The sequence below is a fragment of the Sturnira hondurensis genome, unplaced genomic scaffold (assembly GCF_014824575.4).
Source record: "Sturnira hondurensis isolate 20B ecotype Veracruz unplaced genomic scaffold, ASM1482457v3 Scaffold0006805, whole genome shotgun sequence".
In the NCBI taxonomy this organism is placed as follows: domain Eukaryota; kingdom Metazoa; phylum Chordata; class Mammalia; order Chiroptera; family Phyllostomidae; genus Sturnira; species Sturnira hondurensis.
In genome coordinates this window covers 2361104-2376904 of record NW_028079436.1, presented here as the reverse complement: position 1 = coordinate 2376904, position 15801 = coordinate 2361104, and the positions used below count along the sequence as shown (strand labels likewise).

Sequence of the window (15801 nt, the reverse complement as noted above, 5' to 3'; positions counted from 1 at the left end):
ACTCCAAGCTCCAACCTCACCCCTCCCCCACCTGCAGCCTGCCACTATGCCTTCTTAGGGGGGCTACGTGCCCAAACTGGGACCTTTCTGAGAATGAAAGTGAGCGCTATTAAAAATTATGCCAGAACAAAAGGCACATATTGGGGCTGTTCAAGGCAAATCAAGAGATATGATCACCTACTTACATGGCATCCTCAGAAATACGGAATAGGGAGAAAAATCTAAAAGTTTCAGCATTCACCCAAAAGGGACTTTAAAAAAACTTTATTTTCAATTACAATTTACATTCAATATTATTTTGTATTGGTTTCAGGTGTACAGAATAGTGGTTAGACAATCACAGATTTTATAAAATGTTACCCCTGATATTTCCAATACCTACCTGGCACCATACATAGTTACTACAACATTTTCTACTGTATTTCCTATGCTGTACTTTGTATCCCCGCACAAGAAACTTTTCAGTGAAAGTAACTGGATGGCATTAATTAAATTTAATTCATGATTCCCCAGCTGAATAAAGAAAAAGGGTGATGAGAGCCCATGAGAAGTCTAGATCAGTTATTTAAAAACAAAGATATATCTTCTTTGCACATTTAAGTGATAGGTTTTGTTTTTTAAAGATAGGTCAGCATTGAAGGGAGACAGGAAATAGGATGACATATATATAATCAAGCATCATATTACATTTGCTCCATTTCAATACACGGGCAACAGTCATTGAAGTGAGTCTATACAGACTTCATAGCAATATAAACAAAACTTCCTCTCTCCACTAGGTAGTCTGTCAAAGTTGCAAGGTTTTAATTTTGTGAATGTGTTACTTAATTAAAGAGAACACCAAAATATTTAGTAAATAATAGGTGCTCAAATGTGGTGTCATTATTACACAAACCTCACTCCTTCCCTCTTAAGCAAATATTGTGCTGTGCTGTGCCCTGGCTGGTGTGGCTCAGTGGTTGAGTGTCAGCCTGTGAACCCGAAGGGTCACTGGTTCGATTCCCAGTCAGGGCACATGCCTGGCCAGATCCCCAGTAGGGGGTGCTCAAGAGGCAACTACACACTGATGTTTCTCCCCCTCTCTTTCTCCCTCCCTTCCCCTCTCTAAAAATAAATAAATAAAATGCTTTAAAACAGAAAAGAAAATATCATGCTGCAAATTCTGAAGTCTATCATCACTCTCTGGTGACCTTAATCATTCACCTTTAGAATTTTCACTGGGGTTTACCAAAGAACAATTTACCTAGGAATAACAGTAACAGATTTTCTTTTCTTCAGAAATTTCTAAGCATTCTGATACAAAATATTCATAAGGAGGCGATCACCCTAATACTATTTTTTCTCACGCTACATACTTTCCCCAGAGGACAACTATGCTTTCAGCCCAGAACTTTTCCCTGGCTCTCCAGGCAGAGAATTGCTGGATATCATCAATTCAAAATAGTGTAGCTATTTTAGCATTTTCCAAACTAAAATCATCTGTCACCCAACTTACTCTTGCTTTTTTATTTGTGCTCCTTCACCAAGTGAATGAATCATTCACTCATTTTTCTATGTCAAAGAACTGGAGGCCAACTTGGACACCGTCTCCTCCCTCAACCAACCAATTATTAAAAACTATTGATTATCCCTCATAAATTGTTCACAAATTTTTCCTTTACGGTACCCTTGCTGCTAAAGTTCAGGTCCTAATTACACCTCATCTGAAATGCTACAATAGTCATCCTTTCGACCTAATCACTGGTTCTAATCCATATTTTCCTTGCTGCAAGAGTACTTGCTCAAAGACAGAACTATGATCATGTGTATCTCTGAGAAGAGTAGGATAACAGGCAAGAATTTTTGCTGGGTAACATCTGTTCCACAGATAGCTGTACTCAGAAGTATATCAATCCTCACCCCCAAACACTTGTCAGAATGGAATATCTATACAATATAAATCCCCACCAAAAAAGACAGCACTGTACTGTCTACCATTTAATTCTGTGGGGGGGGGGGGCGGATCTAGGTAAAAGACAGTAAGGGTTGTACATGATTATTTGAAGGACATAAAATCTGTCAAACAGTTATAGACTTTTCCCTTGCGTGAAAAGAAGCTTAGAGTCAGAATATGGCTCAAGTCACCTGACTCTTAACTTTCATGTCTTATTTACCTTTGTTATCTGTATCTTATTCCCTTTCTTATCTGTATCTATTAAAAATTATATTTCCTTGATCCAACTTTGCTTTTTTACAATAAATTGATATAATTCACATACCATATCATTCACCCATTTAAAGTGTGTAATTCACAGAGTTCTGCAACCATCATCACAGTTTTATATTACGAAGTCAATTCCATTTCTTTCTGAACCTCCCAGTCTTAGACAAGCACTAATGGGCTTTCTGCCTCTGTAGATTTGTTTATGCCACATTCACATGAGGAACCATTCACTATGTGGCTTAATATTTAGCACAATATCTGTGGAGTTCATCCATGTTGTAGAATATATCCGAATTTCATTTTTTATTGTTGAATAATATTCTATTATGAATATACCACATTTTATTTATCTATTCATCAGCAGATGGACATTTGGACTGTTTCCACTTTTTGGCTATTATGAATAAAGTTACTGTGAACATCCACGTACAAGGTTTGGTATGGACATACGTTTAATTTCTCTTAGGTCTGCAGAGCTAGGAGCGGATTGCTGGATCATATGGAGCATTGTGAGAAACTGCCAAACTGTTTTTCAAAGTACTAGCCTCACAATTTCAAATTCCCACCAGCAATGTACGACAGTCCAAACTTCCTCACATCCAAGACAAATTTGTTACTGTCTGTCTTTTTGGTTATAGCCATCCCAGGGGGTAGGAAGTGGTATGGCACTTAAGTTGTGCGTTTTCCCAATGGATAATGGTATTGAGCATCTTTTCATGTGCTTATTGTCCATTTGCATATCTTCTTTGGAGAAATGTCTGTTCAGATCCTTTGCCTATTTTTAAATTGGGTTATTTATCCTTTTATTGTTGAGTTGTAAGAGTTCTTTATATATTCTGGATATAAGTTCCTTATCAGATACACAATTTACAAATATTTTATTTCATTCTGTGGATTGTCTTTTCACTTTCTATATGGCATCTGCTGACTTTGTTTTAAAACTTGTATGAATTTTTTATAAGTTCCTTCAACCTTTCAAGATTAAGGTGCTAACAAATTTCACTATATTTTACAGAACTACTGAAAATATTTCAGGGGTTCCCATCACATTCAAAATAAAATAAAGATCCCAGCCCTTAAGGCCATTCCTGGTCCAGACTGCGACCACTTCCTCAAAATGTCTCACATACACCTTACCCTTCAGTCTACGTGTCCCAAACCAAAGTCTTGATCTTTCCCCAGGAATATGTTTCTCCTCAGTCTTCCCCATCTTAATAAATGGCAACTCTATCCTCCCAGTTGCTCAACACAAAGCTGTGGAGTCTCCTTTCTCAACCCACCATTCAGTCCATCAACAGTCTCCCCTGTTGGTTCTACTTTCTAATTATATCCAAAATCTCAACCCTCACTACTTCTACTCTTACCACGTGGTCCAGAGTATGGAAAAACTCTCTTGTGTAGATTGTGGGGAAATTCTCCAGTAACTATAATATCCCCAACCCCTTGCTTCCTCATAGTCTAGTCTCAACATGGCAGCCACAGTGGGGTTTTGTTGTTGTTGCTGCTGCTGCTGTGAAAACATAAGTCATATCATGTCATCCTTCTAAACCCCTCACAGGCTTTCCAATGCATTTGCACTCACCTACAATGTCTTATATCACCTGGCCTCCTGCTGCTTCTCTCAGTTCACCTCCCGCTGCTCCTTGCTCACTCCACTCCAGAGTCTAGGCCTCCTTGCATCAGACCTTGCTCCAACTATTCCTTCTACACCGAATGCTCTTTTCTCCAGAGAGTTACCCAGTGAGTCTGTTTCCTTCTTTAGGTCTCTGCTCAGATGCTATCTTCTCTTCATGACTTCTCTGACCACACTGTTAAAAAGGCAAACCTCCATCCCAAGGCTCCTTAACACCTATCTTGCTTTATTTTTCTCTACGGAATTCATTACCCTATAGCACAATATAAATTTACTTGCTTGTCGGACTTCCACCAAGATGGAGGTATAGGTGGAAACACTGTGCCTTCTCCCACAACCAAGTTTGAATACAACTAAGGTTTAGAGAACAAAGACACAGCCAAAGGACAGAAAATTGAATTATACGGAAGTCCGACTACATCTAACCATTCAACTGGGACGGTAAGAGGGGCGGAGCCAGCAGCAACCAGGGTCGGGAAGCACAGATCCCCCGACCTAGGTGCGCAGGCAACCCGGAACCAGTCGGGGTGCGGGGCAGACTGACCTCGGTCACGCATTCATGCACAGTGAGACGGACCACACAGGCCCCAGGGGGCGAGGGCTGATGGTGGTGGCACACTCACATGCAGTGGGACGAAACGCGTGGGTCCGGTGACTGTGGCAGCTGCGGCACCAGTGGGGGCCGCGGCAGCAGGCGGCAGACAGGACGCCATTGCTCCTCTTTGACCCCGCCCCCACATACAGCATCACAACCCAGCAACTTAGTTGCCCTGCTCTAGTGAACACCTTAGGGCTCCGATCCTGCTACGGAATAGGCACGAACAGACCAAAAGATGGCGCAAGAAGAATTCAAAGTCCCAGAGCCAATAACTCTCAGCAACCGAGAAATTGCCAGCCTCTCAGAAGCACAGTTCAAGACACTGTTTATCAGGATGCTCACAGAACTGGTTGATTATAGTCACAAATTAGAGGAACGTATGAAGGCTAAACTAATTGAAATGAAGGGAGATGTCCAGGAAACCAATAGCGATGGAAAGAAAACTGGGACTCAAATCAATGGAATGGACCAGAAGGAAGAACGAAACATCCAACCAAGAAAGGAATAAAGAAATGAGAATTCAAAAAAATGAGGAGAGGCTTAGGAACCTCCAGGACATCTTTAAACGTTCCAACATCCAATTTATAGGGGTACCAGAAGGGGAAGAGGAACAGCCATGAATGGAAAACTTATTTGAACAAATAATAAAACAGAACTTCCCCAGTCTGGCAAAGGAAATAGACTTCCAGGAAATCCAGGAAGCTCAGAGAGTCCCAAACAAGTTGGACCCAAGAAGGAACACACCAAGGCACATCATAATTACACTACCCAAGATTAAAATGAAGGAGAGAATCCTAGAAGCATCAAGAGATAAGGGGGCAGTCACCTACAAAGGAGTTCCCATCAGACTGTCAGTGGATTTCTCAAAAGAGACCTTACAGGCAAGAAGGGGCTGGAAAGAAGTATTCCAAGTCATGAAATCCAAAGACCTACAGCCAAGATTGCTTTATCCAGCAAAACTTTCATTTAGAATGGAAGGACAGATAAAGTGCTTCTCAGATAAGGTCAAATTCAAGGAGTTCATCATCACCAAGCCCTTATTATATGAAATGCTAAAGGGACTTATATAAGAAAAAGAAGATGAAAAATATGAACAGTGAAAGGACAGCAAACTCACAGTTATTAACAACCACACCTAAAACAAAAGCAAACCAGGAGGACAGCTAGATCAGGAGTGGAACCATAGAAATGAAGAACACATGGAGGGTTAGCAACAGGGGAGTGGGAGGGGGAGAAGGGGGGAGAAGGCACAGAAAATAGCATAGAGAGTAGGTAGAAAATAGGGGGGAGGGCAAGAATAGTGGGGGAAATATAGAATCTAAAGAACTTGAGACACGTGGTTATAAACTAAGGGAGGGAGAATGGTGGGGGAGGGAGTGTGTGGGTGGAGGGGAATGAAGGGGGGGAATAGAACAACTGTAATGGTATAATCAATAAAATATATTTTAAAAACATAAAAGTAAACTTACTTGCTTGTCTTTAGTGTCTATATTTTCCAACTAGAATGTAGACACAAGGAAGGCAGAGATATTGTTTTTAACCAATTTCATTCACTAGTAGGTATTTCGAGCAATTAGAACAGTACTGGCACACAGTGAGTCCTCAAAAACTACTTAATAAATGAATACAGGTATTTACAATCATACCTTCTATGTAACTATTAGAACATGAAGTTTTGAAAAGCACAATAAGTTTTAAAGTGTTGGTTCTAGTTCTTACATTTTTCTATGGCATTTCTGATAGTCTTCCGAAGAGGCAGCTAGAAAGGAAAAAAAAACCAATCTATTAGAAATATATTTCAAACACAGACCAGAGGCTCAAATTACTCTTGGTAAAAATAAATATTTCCTCTAAAATTCATGGTGATAGTGCCATTTATTTTTCAATTTTTGTTTTATATTGCTCTCAAGTCTGCCACTTAAATTAATGAAAATACTAAAATAAAACAAAATTGTTGTAAAATTTTATGAGATACAGCAATCTGTCACCTTGTATTTGGATAGTTCTTTACAACTTCTGAGGTCCTTTTACATCTATTATCTTACTTTATTCTTATAGCAACCCTGTGAGGAAAACATACCATTTTTCTATCTCTGTTTTCCATATAACAAAATAAATAACTGGTCAAGTTGTAAAACTAATAGCTGTATACCTGAAACTTAAACGTGGGTCTCAAGGTTCTTAGTCCAGGGCCAACTACATAGATATGCATATGGGTAGATTCATTAGTCAAGAGAACGCCCATCAATCAACATTTTACTGCCTAGATACACAAAGATACTCCTAGGAATATGAAGGGCCATGGGTGTGGTCTTCTGAATTATAACCCTCAGCAGCTGCAGAACTCCGCTTATGTTAAATTAGAGTATAAAAATCCCAAGTTAGGTAAAAGTGAAGTGAACCATCCTTTCCAATCATCTCAAACCACTTCCCTGAAAAGGAGGTTTCCCAAACATAAAGGACTACAGTGGACAGTACCATCCAGCACCCACTCTCTGCTTTTGCCAACAGGAGTTTCCTGCTTTTTCCTTCTGATGGTCCCGTCATAGCCTGTTAGTCATTGCAGTAAGAGCCCTGCATATTTCCCTGGCCAAAGGGACTGTTTGGGGATAGGTAAGCCAATGAATAAGGCCCAGAACTTCTGTTCAAATTACAGGGAAGAAAAGCACTTACTTCATTGGATATGAGGCTGTAAGTATGTAAGTCTGGAGCTAAAAAGGGTTGTTATATAAAGGAGCCTGGCTTAGAGTATAAATGACACAGAAGGATCCTGAATTGAAAGACAGAAAGGAATTGGGTCCTACGGATGTCATCGGAAACCCTGCAGCAAATTGTGTGAGCGTCTGACTTGTTGCTGGATTTTTTCAGGTACATGTGGTAATAAATTCCCTTTTTAACCTAATACAATTTGAGGTAGGGTTTTTTTATTTTGGTGGGTGTTTGTTTTTGTTTTTGTTCTGTCATTTGCAGTGGGCCAAGAACCTAAACTGAAACCCTTGCTAAAAAGGAAGACTACATCTTTGGGCACTTTATATCAGCAAAGGTGTTGCCAAACTAAACATCACACAGAAGATCAGGCCTTTGAACACTGTTGGAAACACTTCTATCCAGTCGGGAAGAAGGAGGAAGTGATACTTTTCTGAGAGTAGCTATAACTCTTAGAAGCAAAGGAATGTTTCACGTACTTTCACATAGCCCTCTCTCCCTGAATACATAAACAAAACAGAACAGGACAGGGGAACCAAAAACTGAATCCAACACTAAGAAATGAATCTAAGTATATTACAAGTGAATAACAACTGCACTGAAATCAGAAGACGAAAAGAAAAGAACTAACCTACACAACTTTGGAAAATGGTATTTTGATTGGACATTAGAGTGATGAAGACGAAAAGAACCACGCGTAAATGCTTTACTCTATTTAGTAAATGTGTTTCTCACAGGGTTCTGGCAAAACAATTCTGAAACTTCTTTATATGTACACTAGACTTAAATAAATAAATAATATAATATACTATATTGGACCTTAACCCATAAAATCAAATAAATATCCATAAGCCCATACTGATAAGAATAATTCAATAAGTAAATGGCAGAAAACAGACCGCTCTTTCATAGGAAAACTTAATTAGTTCATGTAGCGGGAAAGAATGAAGTGGAAAGTCACCACTAGACAAGCATTCTGTCAGTTTCCTCTGATGTTGAATGAAAGTCTGAGGAGACACAGGATTTTCAGAATTTCAAACTATCTTTTACTAGATACGTATTAACTACAAAGAGAAACTAACAACTTGACAGTGGTGAACACCAATAGACACCACCCTTGATCATGTGATGAGGGCTTTTCCTGTGATATGAGCAAAAAGAAAGAGGAAACTCACCTAAAATTGAAGAGAGGTTTGAAAACTGTGGTGCCTTCTCTATTGCTACTGCTTTACTGGTATCCAGAAGAGTGGAATTCTTGCATTGTATGTATTCTTCCAACCTGGGGCACTCCCAATCTAAGAAAGCAGGGAGAAAGGCATACAACTTTGAACAGCAGCAAGCGGCAGGTTACCTTCCCCCCCTTCACCTTAGGTCCCCAGCCCATAACCCACTATGGTAATTAAAGTTTGGGGTGAGAGAGAAAAAAGACAAGCCTTGATGGCACCAGGATGGTGAACAGTCTTTGGCCTATGCCTGTGCTCTAACGAAATTTCTTTCAGACTCTTGCCCCATACAGATTACTGACCTAGGGGACAGACAACACACCTGGGAGCTGCCTCTCATATTTTATGTATGTTACACCTATGTGTCATTAACTCTCTCATATTGCTGAATAACATACTACTATTACTTGATGTCACTTTTAAGCTTTCCACTGACGTCCCACCATGGAAAACTGAGGCTATTCTCTCACATCCCTTTGCTCCCACCTTTCCTACCCTTCCCATTGTCCTCATTAGTATATCACATGTGTAATTAGATCAATATTCAATGTAGACATTATGATGGTAAGTTGCTATAAAAATGCTCTTTCCTCTTGTGGTATACCATAACCAACTTTTGCTTTTCTTGGGGCCAATAAACGTCTCTTTTGTTTGTTTAGTTTTCTCTGTATTTTCATTTAGTTAATCCAAAACTCTACCAAACTATATAAATCCATTCTATTTACAACATTCTCTGATGTTCTGAAGTTTCATACGCTCAATCTTGAGGTTTTTCATCTATTGTGCTAGACATACTGTGGCCCCTTTAACCCAGAAATCATATTCTCTATCTCTAGAAAATGTTCTTGAATTACTTTTTCATAATTTTGTTTATTTCACTATCTTTTTTCTGAGACTATTATTTGATATTGGATTTCATATATTACTTCTCTACCTCCCCTTCTCCAAATTGCAATCTTTCTTCTTTCACTTTTCTGAAATATTTCCTCAGCCTTATCTTCTAATATGTCTGCAGTTTTCCACTCTGCTATTACATTTCATGTGCTCTCTGAATAGTCCCTTTTCTTATAGCATCCTATTCCCATTTAGTGGCTACAATATATATTTTTATCTCAAACAAATTTTTGAGTTATTTTCCTCTCCTTGTATTTCTATTTCTACTAGGTTCTTTTTCTTATTTTTCAAAACTTTTATTTTATTGTAGTAGGAACACTTAACATGAGACACATGCTCTTGAACTTGTAAGTTTGTCAATTTATAGAGCATCATTGACTGTAGTCACAAAGCGGTACAGCAGATCTCCAGAACCATCCATCTTGCATAACGGAAACCTCATGGCTGTTGAATAGCAGCTTCCCAAACCTCCCTCTCCCTATGCCCTGGCAAACCAACATTCTACCTGACACTTTCATTAATTTGATTATTTTAGATATTTCATCAAAGTGGAATCATACAGTATTTCTCTTTCTGTGACTGGCTTATTTCACTTAACATGTCCTTGAGTTTTACCCATGACAGGATTGCCTACTTTCTTGACACTAACATTCCATTAAATGAATATACCATATTTTCTTTATCCATGTATCCATCCAGAGACATTTATGTTGATTCTACACTTGGCTATTGTGAATAATGCTCCAATGAACATGGGAATACAAATAATGTCTTTGAGATCCTAACTGCGATGATTGTGAATAAATACCCAAGAGTGGGATTGCTAGATCATATGGTGGTTTTCAATTTTTTAAGAAACTTCCATACTGTTTTCCATAATAGTTACATTTCACATTCCCATCAAAAGTGATTATGGGTTCCAATTTCTTCACGTCCTTACCAACACATCTTCTTAAAATAACCATTCTGACAGGCATGAGGTAGTATCTCGCTGCGCTTTTCATTTGCATTTCCCTGATTAGTAATGTTGAACATTTTTTATGTACCTGTTGTCTATTTGTGTCATCTTTGGGAAAATATCTATTCAAGTCCTTTGCCCATTTTTAAATCATGTCGTGTTTTCCCCCGAGTTGTAGGAGTTTCTTACTGTATTTTGAATAGTAATCCTTTGCCATTTGGGGTTTGTAAGTCTTTTCTCCCATTTTGTAGGTTGCCTTTATACTTTGCTCATTGTTTCTTTTGATGAACCAAAGCTTTTCAGTTATATGTAGTTCCAGTTGTCTACTTTTGCTTTTATTACCTGTGCTTATGGTGTCATATCCAAAAAATCATTGGCAAGACCAATCAGTTCTACACTAGAATCCAACAAAACAGGAATTGTCCCCTATGTTTCCTTCTAGGAGTCTTATAGATCCTAGTCTTATGTTTTAAGGTTTTAATCCACTGTAAGCTGACTTTTGTGCAATGTAAGGTTAGGGTCCAATTCCATACTTTGCATGTGGATATCCAGTGTTCCCAACATCATTTATTGAAGAGACAATTCTTTTCTCACTGTGTATTCTTGGCATCCTTGTTAAAGATGTGGTGACATATTACATACACACGGGTTTATTTATGGGCTTTCTATCCTGTTCTGCTGGTCAAAGTCTGTCTTTATGCCAGTATCATACTACTATAATTACTCTAAAATAAAATTTGCAATATATTTTGAAATTGAGAAATGTTCCTTTTCTATCTAGATGATCTATCCAGTATTGAAAGTGGGGGTACTGAATTCTTCTATTCTTGTGTTGCTGTTTGTGCCTTCAGTTATGCCTGTGTTTGTTTCATATGTTAGACACTCTGATGTTAGATGCATATTTATTTATAACTGCTATCAGTTCCTGGTGAATTGACCCTTCCATCATTATATAATGTCCCTTTTTTGTCTTTTGTGACACTTCCTGACTTAATGTTTATTTTATCTGATATAAGTATAGCCATTCCTGCTCTCTTTTATCACCATTTGCATGTAATGTCCTTTTCTATCCTTCACTTTCAGCATGTGCATCCTTAAAAACAAAGTGAGTCAGTCTTTGAAAATCTACTCACCCACCATCTTTTGATTGGGAATTTAATCCTCTTACATTTAAAGCAATTACTGATAGAAAAGGACTTACTACCAATTTGTTCATTGTTTTCCGTCTGTTTTGGTAGTTCTTTTGTCCTTTACCCCTCTCTTCCTCTCTTCTCATCATCCTTTGTTTTATTGAATTTTAAATTGATATGCTTTGATGTCTTTCTTTTTTTATTAAATTTTGTCTTTATTTTTTTATCCCCAACCAAGGATACTTTTTTTTTCATTGCTTTTAGAGAGAGAGGAAGGGAGAGAGGGAGACATCATTGTGAGAAAGAAGCATCAACTAGTTGCCTCCTATAGGTGTCCTGACTGGGGACTGGACTCACAACATTTTGGTTACAGGATGACGCTCCAACCAACTGAGCCACACAGGCCAGAGTTCTATTTTTCTTTTGTGTATCTGCTCAAGGCATTTCCTTTGTGGTTACCACAGGGCTTAGACACAAAATGTAGTTTTAACAGTTTAAGTTTAATAAAAACTTTTATCATATACAAAAATGTTGCATTTTTACTTCACCCCTCACAGTTATTAATGTTACAATTCACACCTTTTATACTGTGTATCCTTTAACATATTTTTATAGTATAGTTATTTTAAATACTGTCTTTGAACTTTTATATTAGAAGTTATTTTTATGCCACTGATATGGTATTAAGTATTCTATATTTGTTTACATACTTACCAGCAAGTTTTATGCTTTCATGTTACTGTTTAGCATCTTCTGTTTAAACTTGAAGAACTCCCTTTAACGTTCCCACCAAGCATGTCAAGAAATGATTAACCCCTGTAGCATTTGTTTGTCTGGAAAGGCCCTTACTCCTTCATTTCTTTAAAAGGATAGTTTTACTGTTTATAGTACTCTTGGTTGACAGTTTTGTCTTTCTGCACTTTGACTATGTCATGCCATTACCTTCTGGCCTGCAAGGTTCCTGCTGAGAAATATAGTGAAAGTCTAATGGAGGTTCATTCATATATATATATATATGTGTATATATATATATATCACTTTTCTACTGCTGCTTGCAAAATTCTCTTTGACTTTCTACAATTTAATGATGTGTCCCAGTGGAGATTTCTCTGGGTCATCTTATTTGAGGTTCTTCGTACTTCCTAGGACTGGATGTATATTTCCTTTCCCAGATTTGGGTTGTTTTTAGTCAGTTTCTATGATAAGCTTCTCTCTCTCATATTCTCAGAACCTCTCTCCTCCCTCTGGAATATTTTGATCTGTTTATGTCCCATGTGTCCCTTAAGCTTTCTTTTACTCTTTGGGTTCACCAATTCTTTCTTCTGCTTGATCTAGTCTGCTGTTGAATCCCCTTACTGGGTTTTTCAGTTCATTTATTATATTCCTTAGCTCTAAGATTTATTTTTGGTTCTTTAAAATATTTTCTATACATTTCTAGAAATTTTCACTACGTTCATGCATTGATTTCCTGAGCTCATTGAACATCTTTATGATGATTATTCTAAATTCCTTGTCATGTAATTTATGTATCTCCAGTTAATCATGATCAGTTTCTGGAGATTTATCTTATTTCTTTCTTTGGACCATGTTTCTTTCATCCTTTTTCTTTGATTCTTTGTATTGATATCTGCATATTATAAAAACAGCCACCTCTCACAGTCTTCATGACTAACTTCAAACAAAAGTATCTCACCAATCAGCCCATCCTGAAATTCTGGGATCCTCTCAAACCTTCTTCCTAGTCAAAACTACCATGTGTATTCTTAGTAGCCACCAGGTATCTAGAGTACACCAGGTCCCATCGGTGCTCTGAGATGGGTGAGATAGAAGCCATTTCTTTGGGAAGCCCCCCAAATCTTTCCTTTCCCAGAGAAAAGCTGGAATCCAGTGAATACCTGCATGTTAGAACAAACAGCTATCTTTGCTCTCTGCACCCATCTGGCTTCTAGAGCATGTCAGGTCCCATTAGAACTCTGGAACAGGCAAGACAGTATCCAGTCCTTTGAGTAGTTCCCAGGAAATTTAGAATGTTTAGTACACGGTTCAGTCCCTTCCTTCCCTCTCCAGGGAAAAGCTGGTGCCATGCGATTACATGGCACCATGTTAGAGGTAGGGTTTATGGTGAGAGGTTGTCTTGAATTCTCCTCCTGATATGGCTGGTTTCACACTTTCCTGGAGTTCAGAAGCCTCTCAACTAGTTTCTAGACTTCTCACCAATGGAGTTAGTCCATGTATTGCTACTGAATTGGTGTGCCCATGAGGGAAGGAGGGTCCCGGGATTCCTATTCCAACACCTTTCCGATGTCACTCCCATATTTCATTTTGTTTTTATCTCTATGTTTTATGTTAGAGGCTTTCCGCAGAAGTCTGGTGATCACTGGCTCTCTGCTCATATTTAAGAGGGGGCCCTAAAAGGCTAAGTAGGATATACTGTGGCTCGTCACTGAGTTGGATTCGCTGTAGGGTTTTCCTGTCAGTGTCATCAAGAACTACTGAGGTCATTATCATTAGATGTCCTCTTTTGGGTTCCTCAGATTTCTCAGGAAAATATCTTACATTCTTCTGTCTGAAAGGTTCATGTCTGGGTGCTAGTATTCTGGAAACCGAGCAGAGAAACAAGCTGTTGGGTTGGAATAGAGATAAGCACTGAGTGAGCAAGTCCTAAAATTCAGAATGTAGTTTCATTTAAATGTCCCCTCTTCTGTGTTCAATATAGTATCTGAAAAAGTTGCCTTTTTCTGTTAATAAATAACCCCAAAATCTCAGTGCATAAAATGAAAGCATTTATTTATTATTCCCATGTCTACTAGTTGGTTCAGGCAACTCTGCTTCAGATTACAGGTTTGCTGATCAACCGGGCAGCACCTCTGCACTCTCCAGGTTGCCTGGGCTATTCTGCTCTGTACCTGTCATTCTGGGGTCCCACAAAGAGGCAGGAGCTAAGTTGGATATATTTTTCTCATGATGGCAAAAGTGTGTAAGAGGACAAGCCCAACCATTTAAGCATATTTCAAAGGTTTGCATGTTTTATTCATTAATATCCTATTGCAAAATCAAGTCATATCACCAATTCCACAGCCAAAGTGTGAAAGGAGATTTTGGTGAGGAAGACAAGTACACCTTCTCAAAAAGATCATTATTCATTGGAGGGTTTGTGGACAAAAGAACAATTTTTATATTGAAAAAACTTAAGGTTGAAATTATTTTCTCACCTAAATAATCCGATCCTCTGAAGAGTTCAGGTGATGGGAAGCTACTTAAATTCTCTTCAAAACTCTTGCATTCTGTATTAGACTCTGTGATTGAATAGCTCAGAAGAGAACTAGAAATATCATGCTGTGAACTTAGTCCTGTAGAATAAACAAACAAAAAAGGTAAAATGTTTCCATACTAAACAGACTCAAAATCTTAATTCAAATTTTTAGAAATGTACATGCAGTTATATGTTAAGAATGTAAAATTACTTCCACATACAACTGAAGAAACATACTACTGGTAAACCATTTAAATTTCATCTTAGAAAATAATTGTTTTTGATTTAGAGAAAATGAATTATAATTCTTCTCCATTGTTTTACAAAGTTTTATAACTTTATCTTTCCCTACTTTGGTTCAGTTATGATTCTTGACTTAAAAGTCCAAGTTTTATACATAAGTAACCCATTAAATAGCTGGAGAGAAGAAAAGGTAATTCTAGTTATTCCATTAAAAAAAAAAACAATGAACCTAAACATAAACAGGTTGAAGGAAATGAACAGAGAAAGCAGAGAAAGCAGACTCATGTGAGTCTGCCTTCATCTTTTCCACTCACATGTTGTTATATCTCTCTTGCCATCCATCTCTCAAAATTCCATGAATATCACTCACAAGAGAGCTATCCCTTTGACCAAATCCCAGAACTCAACTCAAATTAGGAAAGCCCTTGTACTCACCACCTGGGCTGTTGGGTAGAGAAAATAAATAAATGTTCATGATTCTATCAGTTGGAGGTTGTTCACGGTGTCACAAGTTAGAAATGTAAATGCCCTTAGAATTATATTTACATTAAATCATACCACACAGTTTTAAAAAGTCATATAGACCTACAATGCTTAAACCAAAAACTACAATCTCTCATCTCATACCCCTCCATCATAATTCCCTGCTCTCTAGAGACAACTAGTTTTAACTCTATTACCTGTTTCCTTTAAGCATATCTTTATATTTATAAATTAAATGTATTCAACAATTCTATTATTATGACTGCTCAAATATACAGCTGAGCCATGTACTATGAGCTATATATATCTCCTTTTTGCTACAAGTTTTTNATTTAAATTTCATCTTAGAAAATAATTGTTTTTGATTTAGAGAAAATGAATTATAATTCTTCTCCATTGTTTTTCAAAGTTTTATAACTTTATCTTTCCCTACTTTGGTTCAGTTATGATTCTGGACTTAAAAATCCAAGTTTTATA

At 37.8% G+C, this 15801-nt stretch overlaps 1 protein-coding gene across 1 annotated transcript in view; it reads right to left on the bottom strand.

Moving 5' to 3' along the window:
• MEIKIN (meiotic kinetochore factor) overlaps window positions 1-15801 on the bottom strand; it is a 54267-nt gene that overhangs the window by 28510 nt on the left and 9956 nt on the right. The window contains exons 5-7 of the mRNA XM_037050534.1: window positions 14558-14695; window positions 8316-8435; window positions 6154-6193 (exon numbers count right to left, since the gene is read on the bottom strand). Of these exons, the coding sequence (XP_036906429.1) occupies window positions 6154-6193; window positions 8316-8435; window positions 14558-14695 (298 nt within the window). The remainder of the gene's footprint in view (window positions 1-6153; window positions 6194-8315; window positions 8436-14557; window positions 14696-15801) is intronic.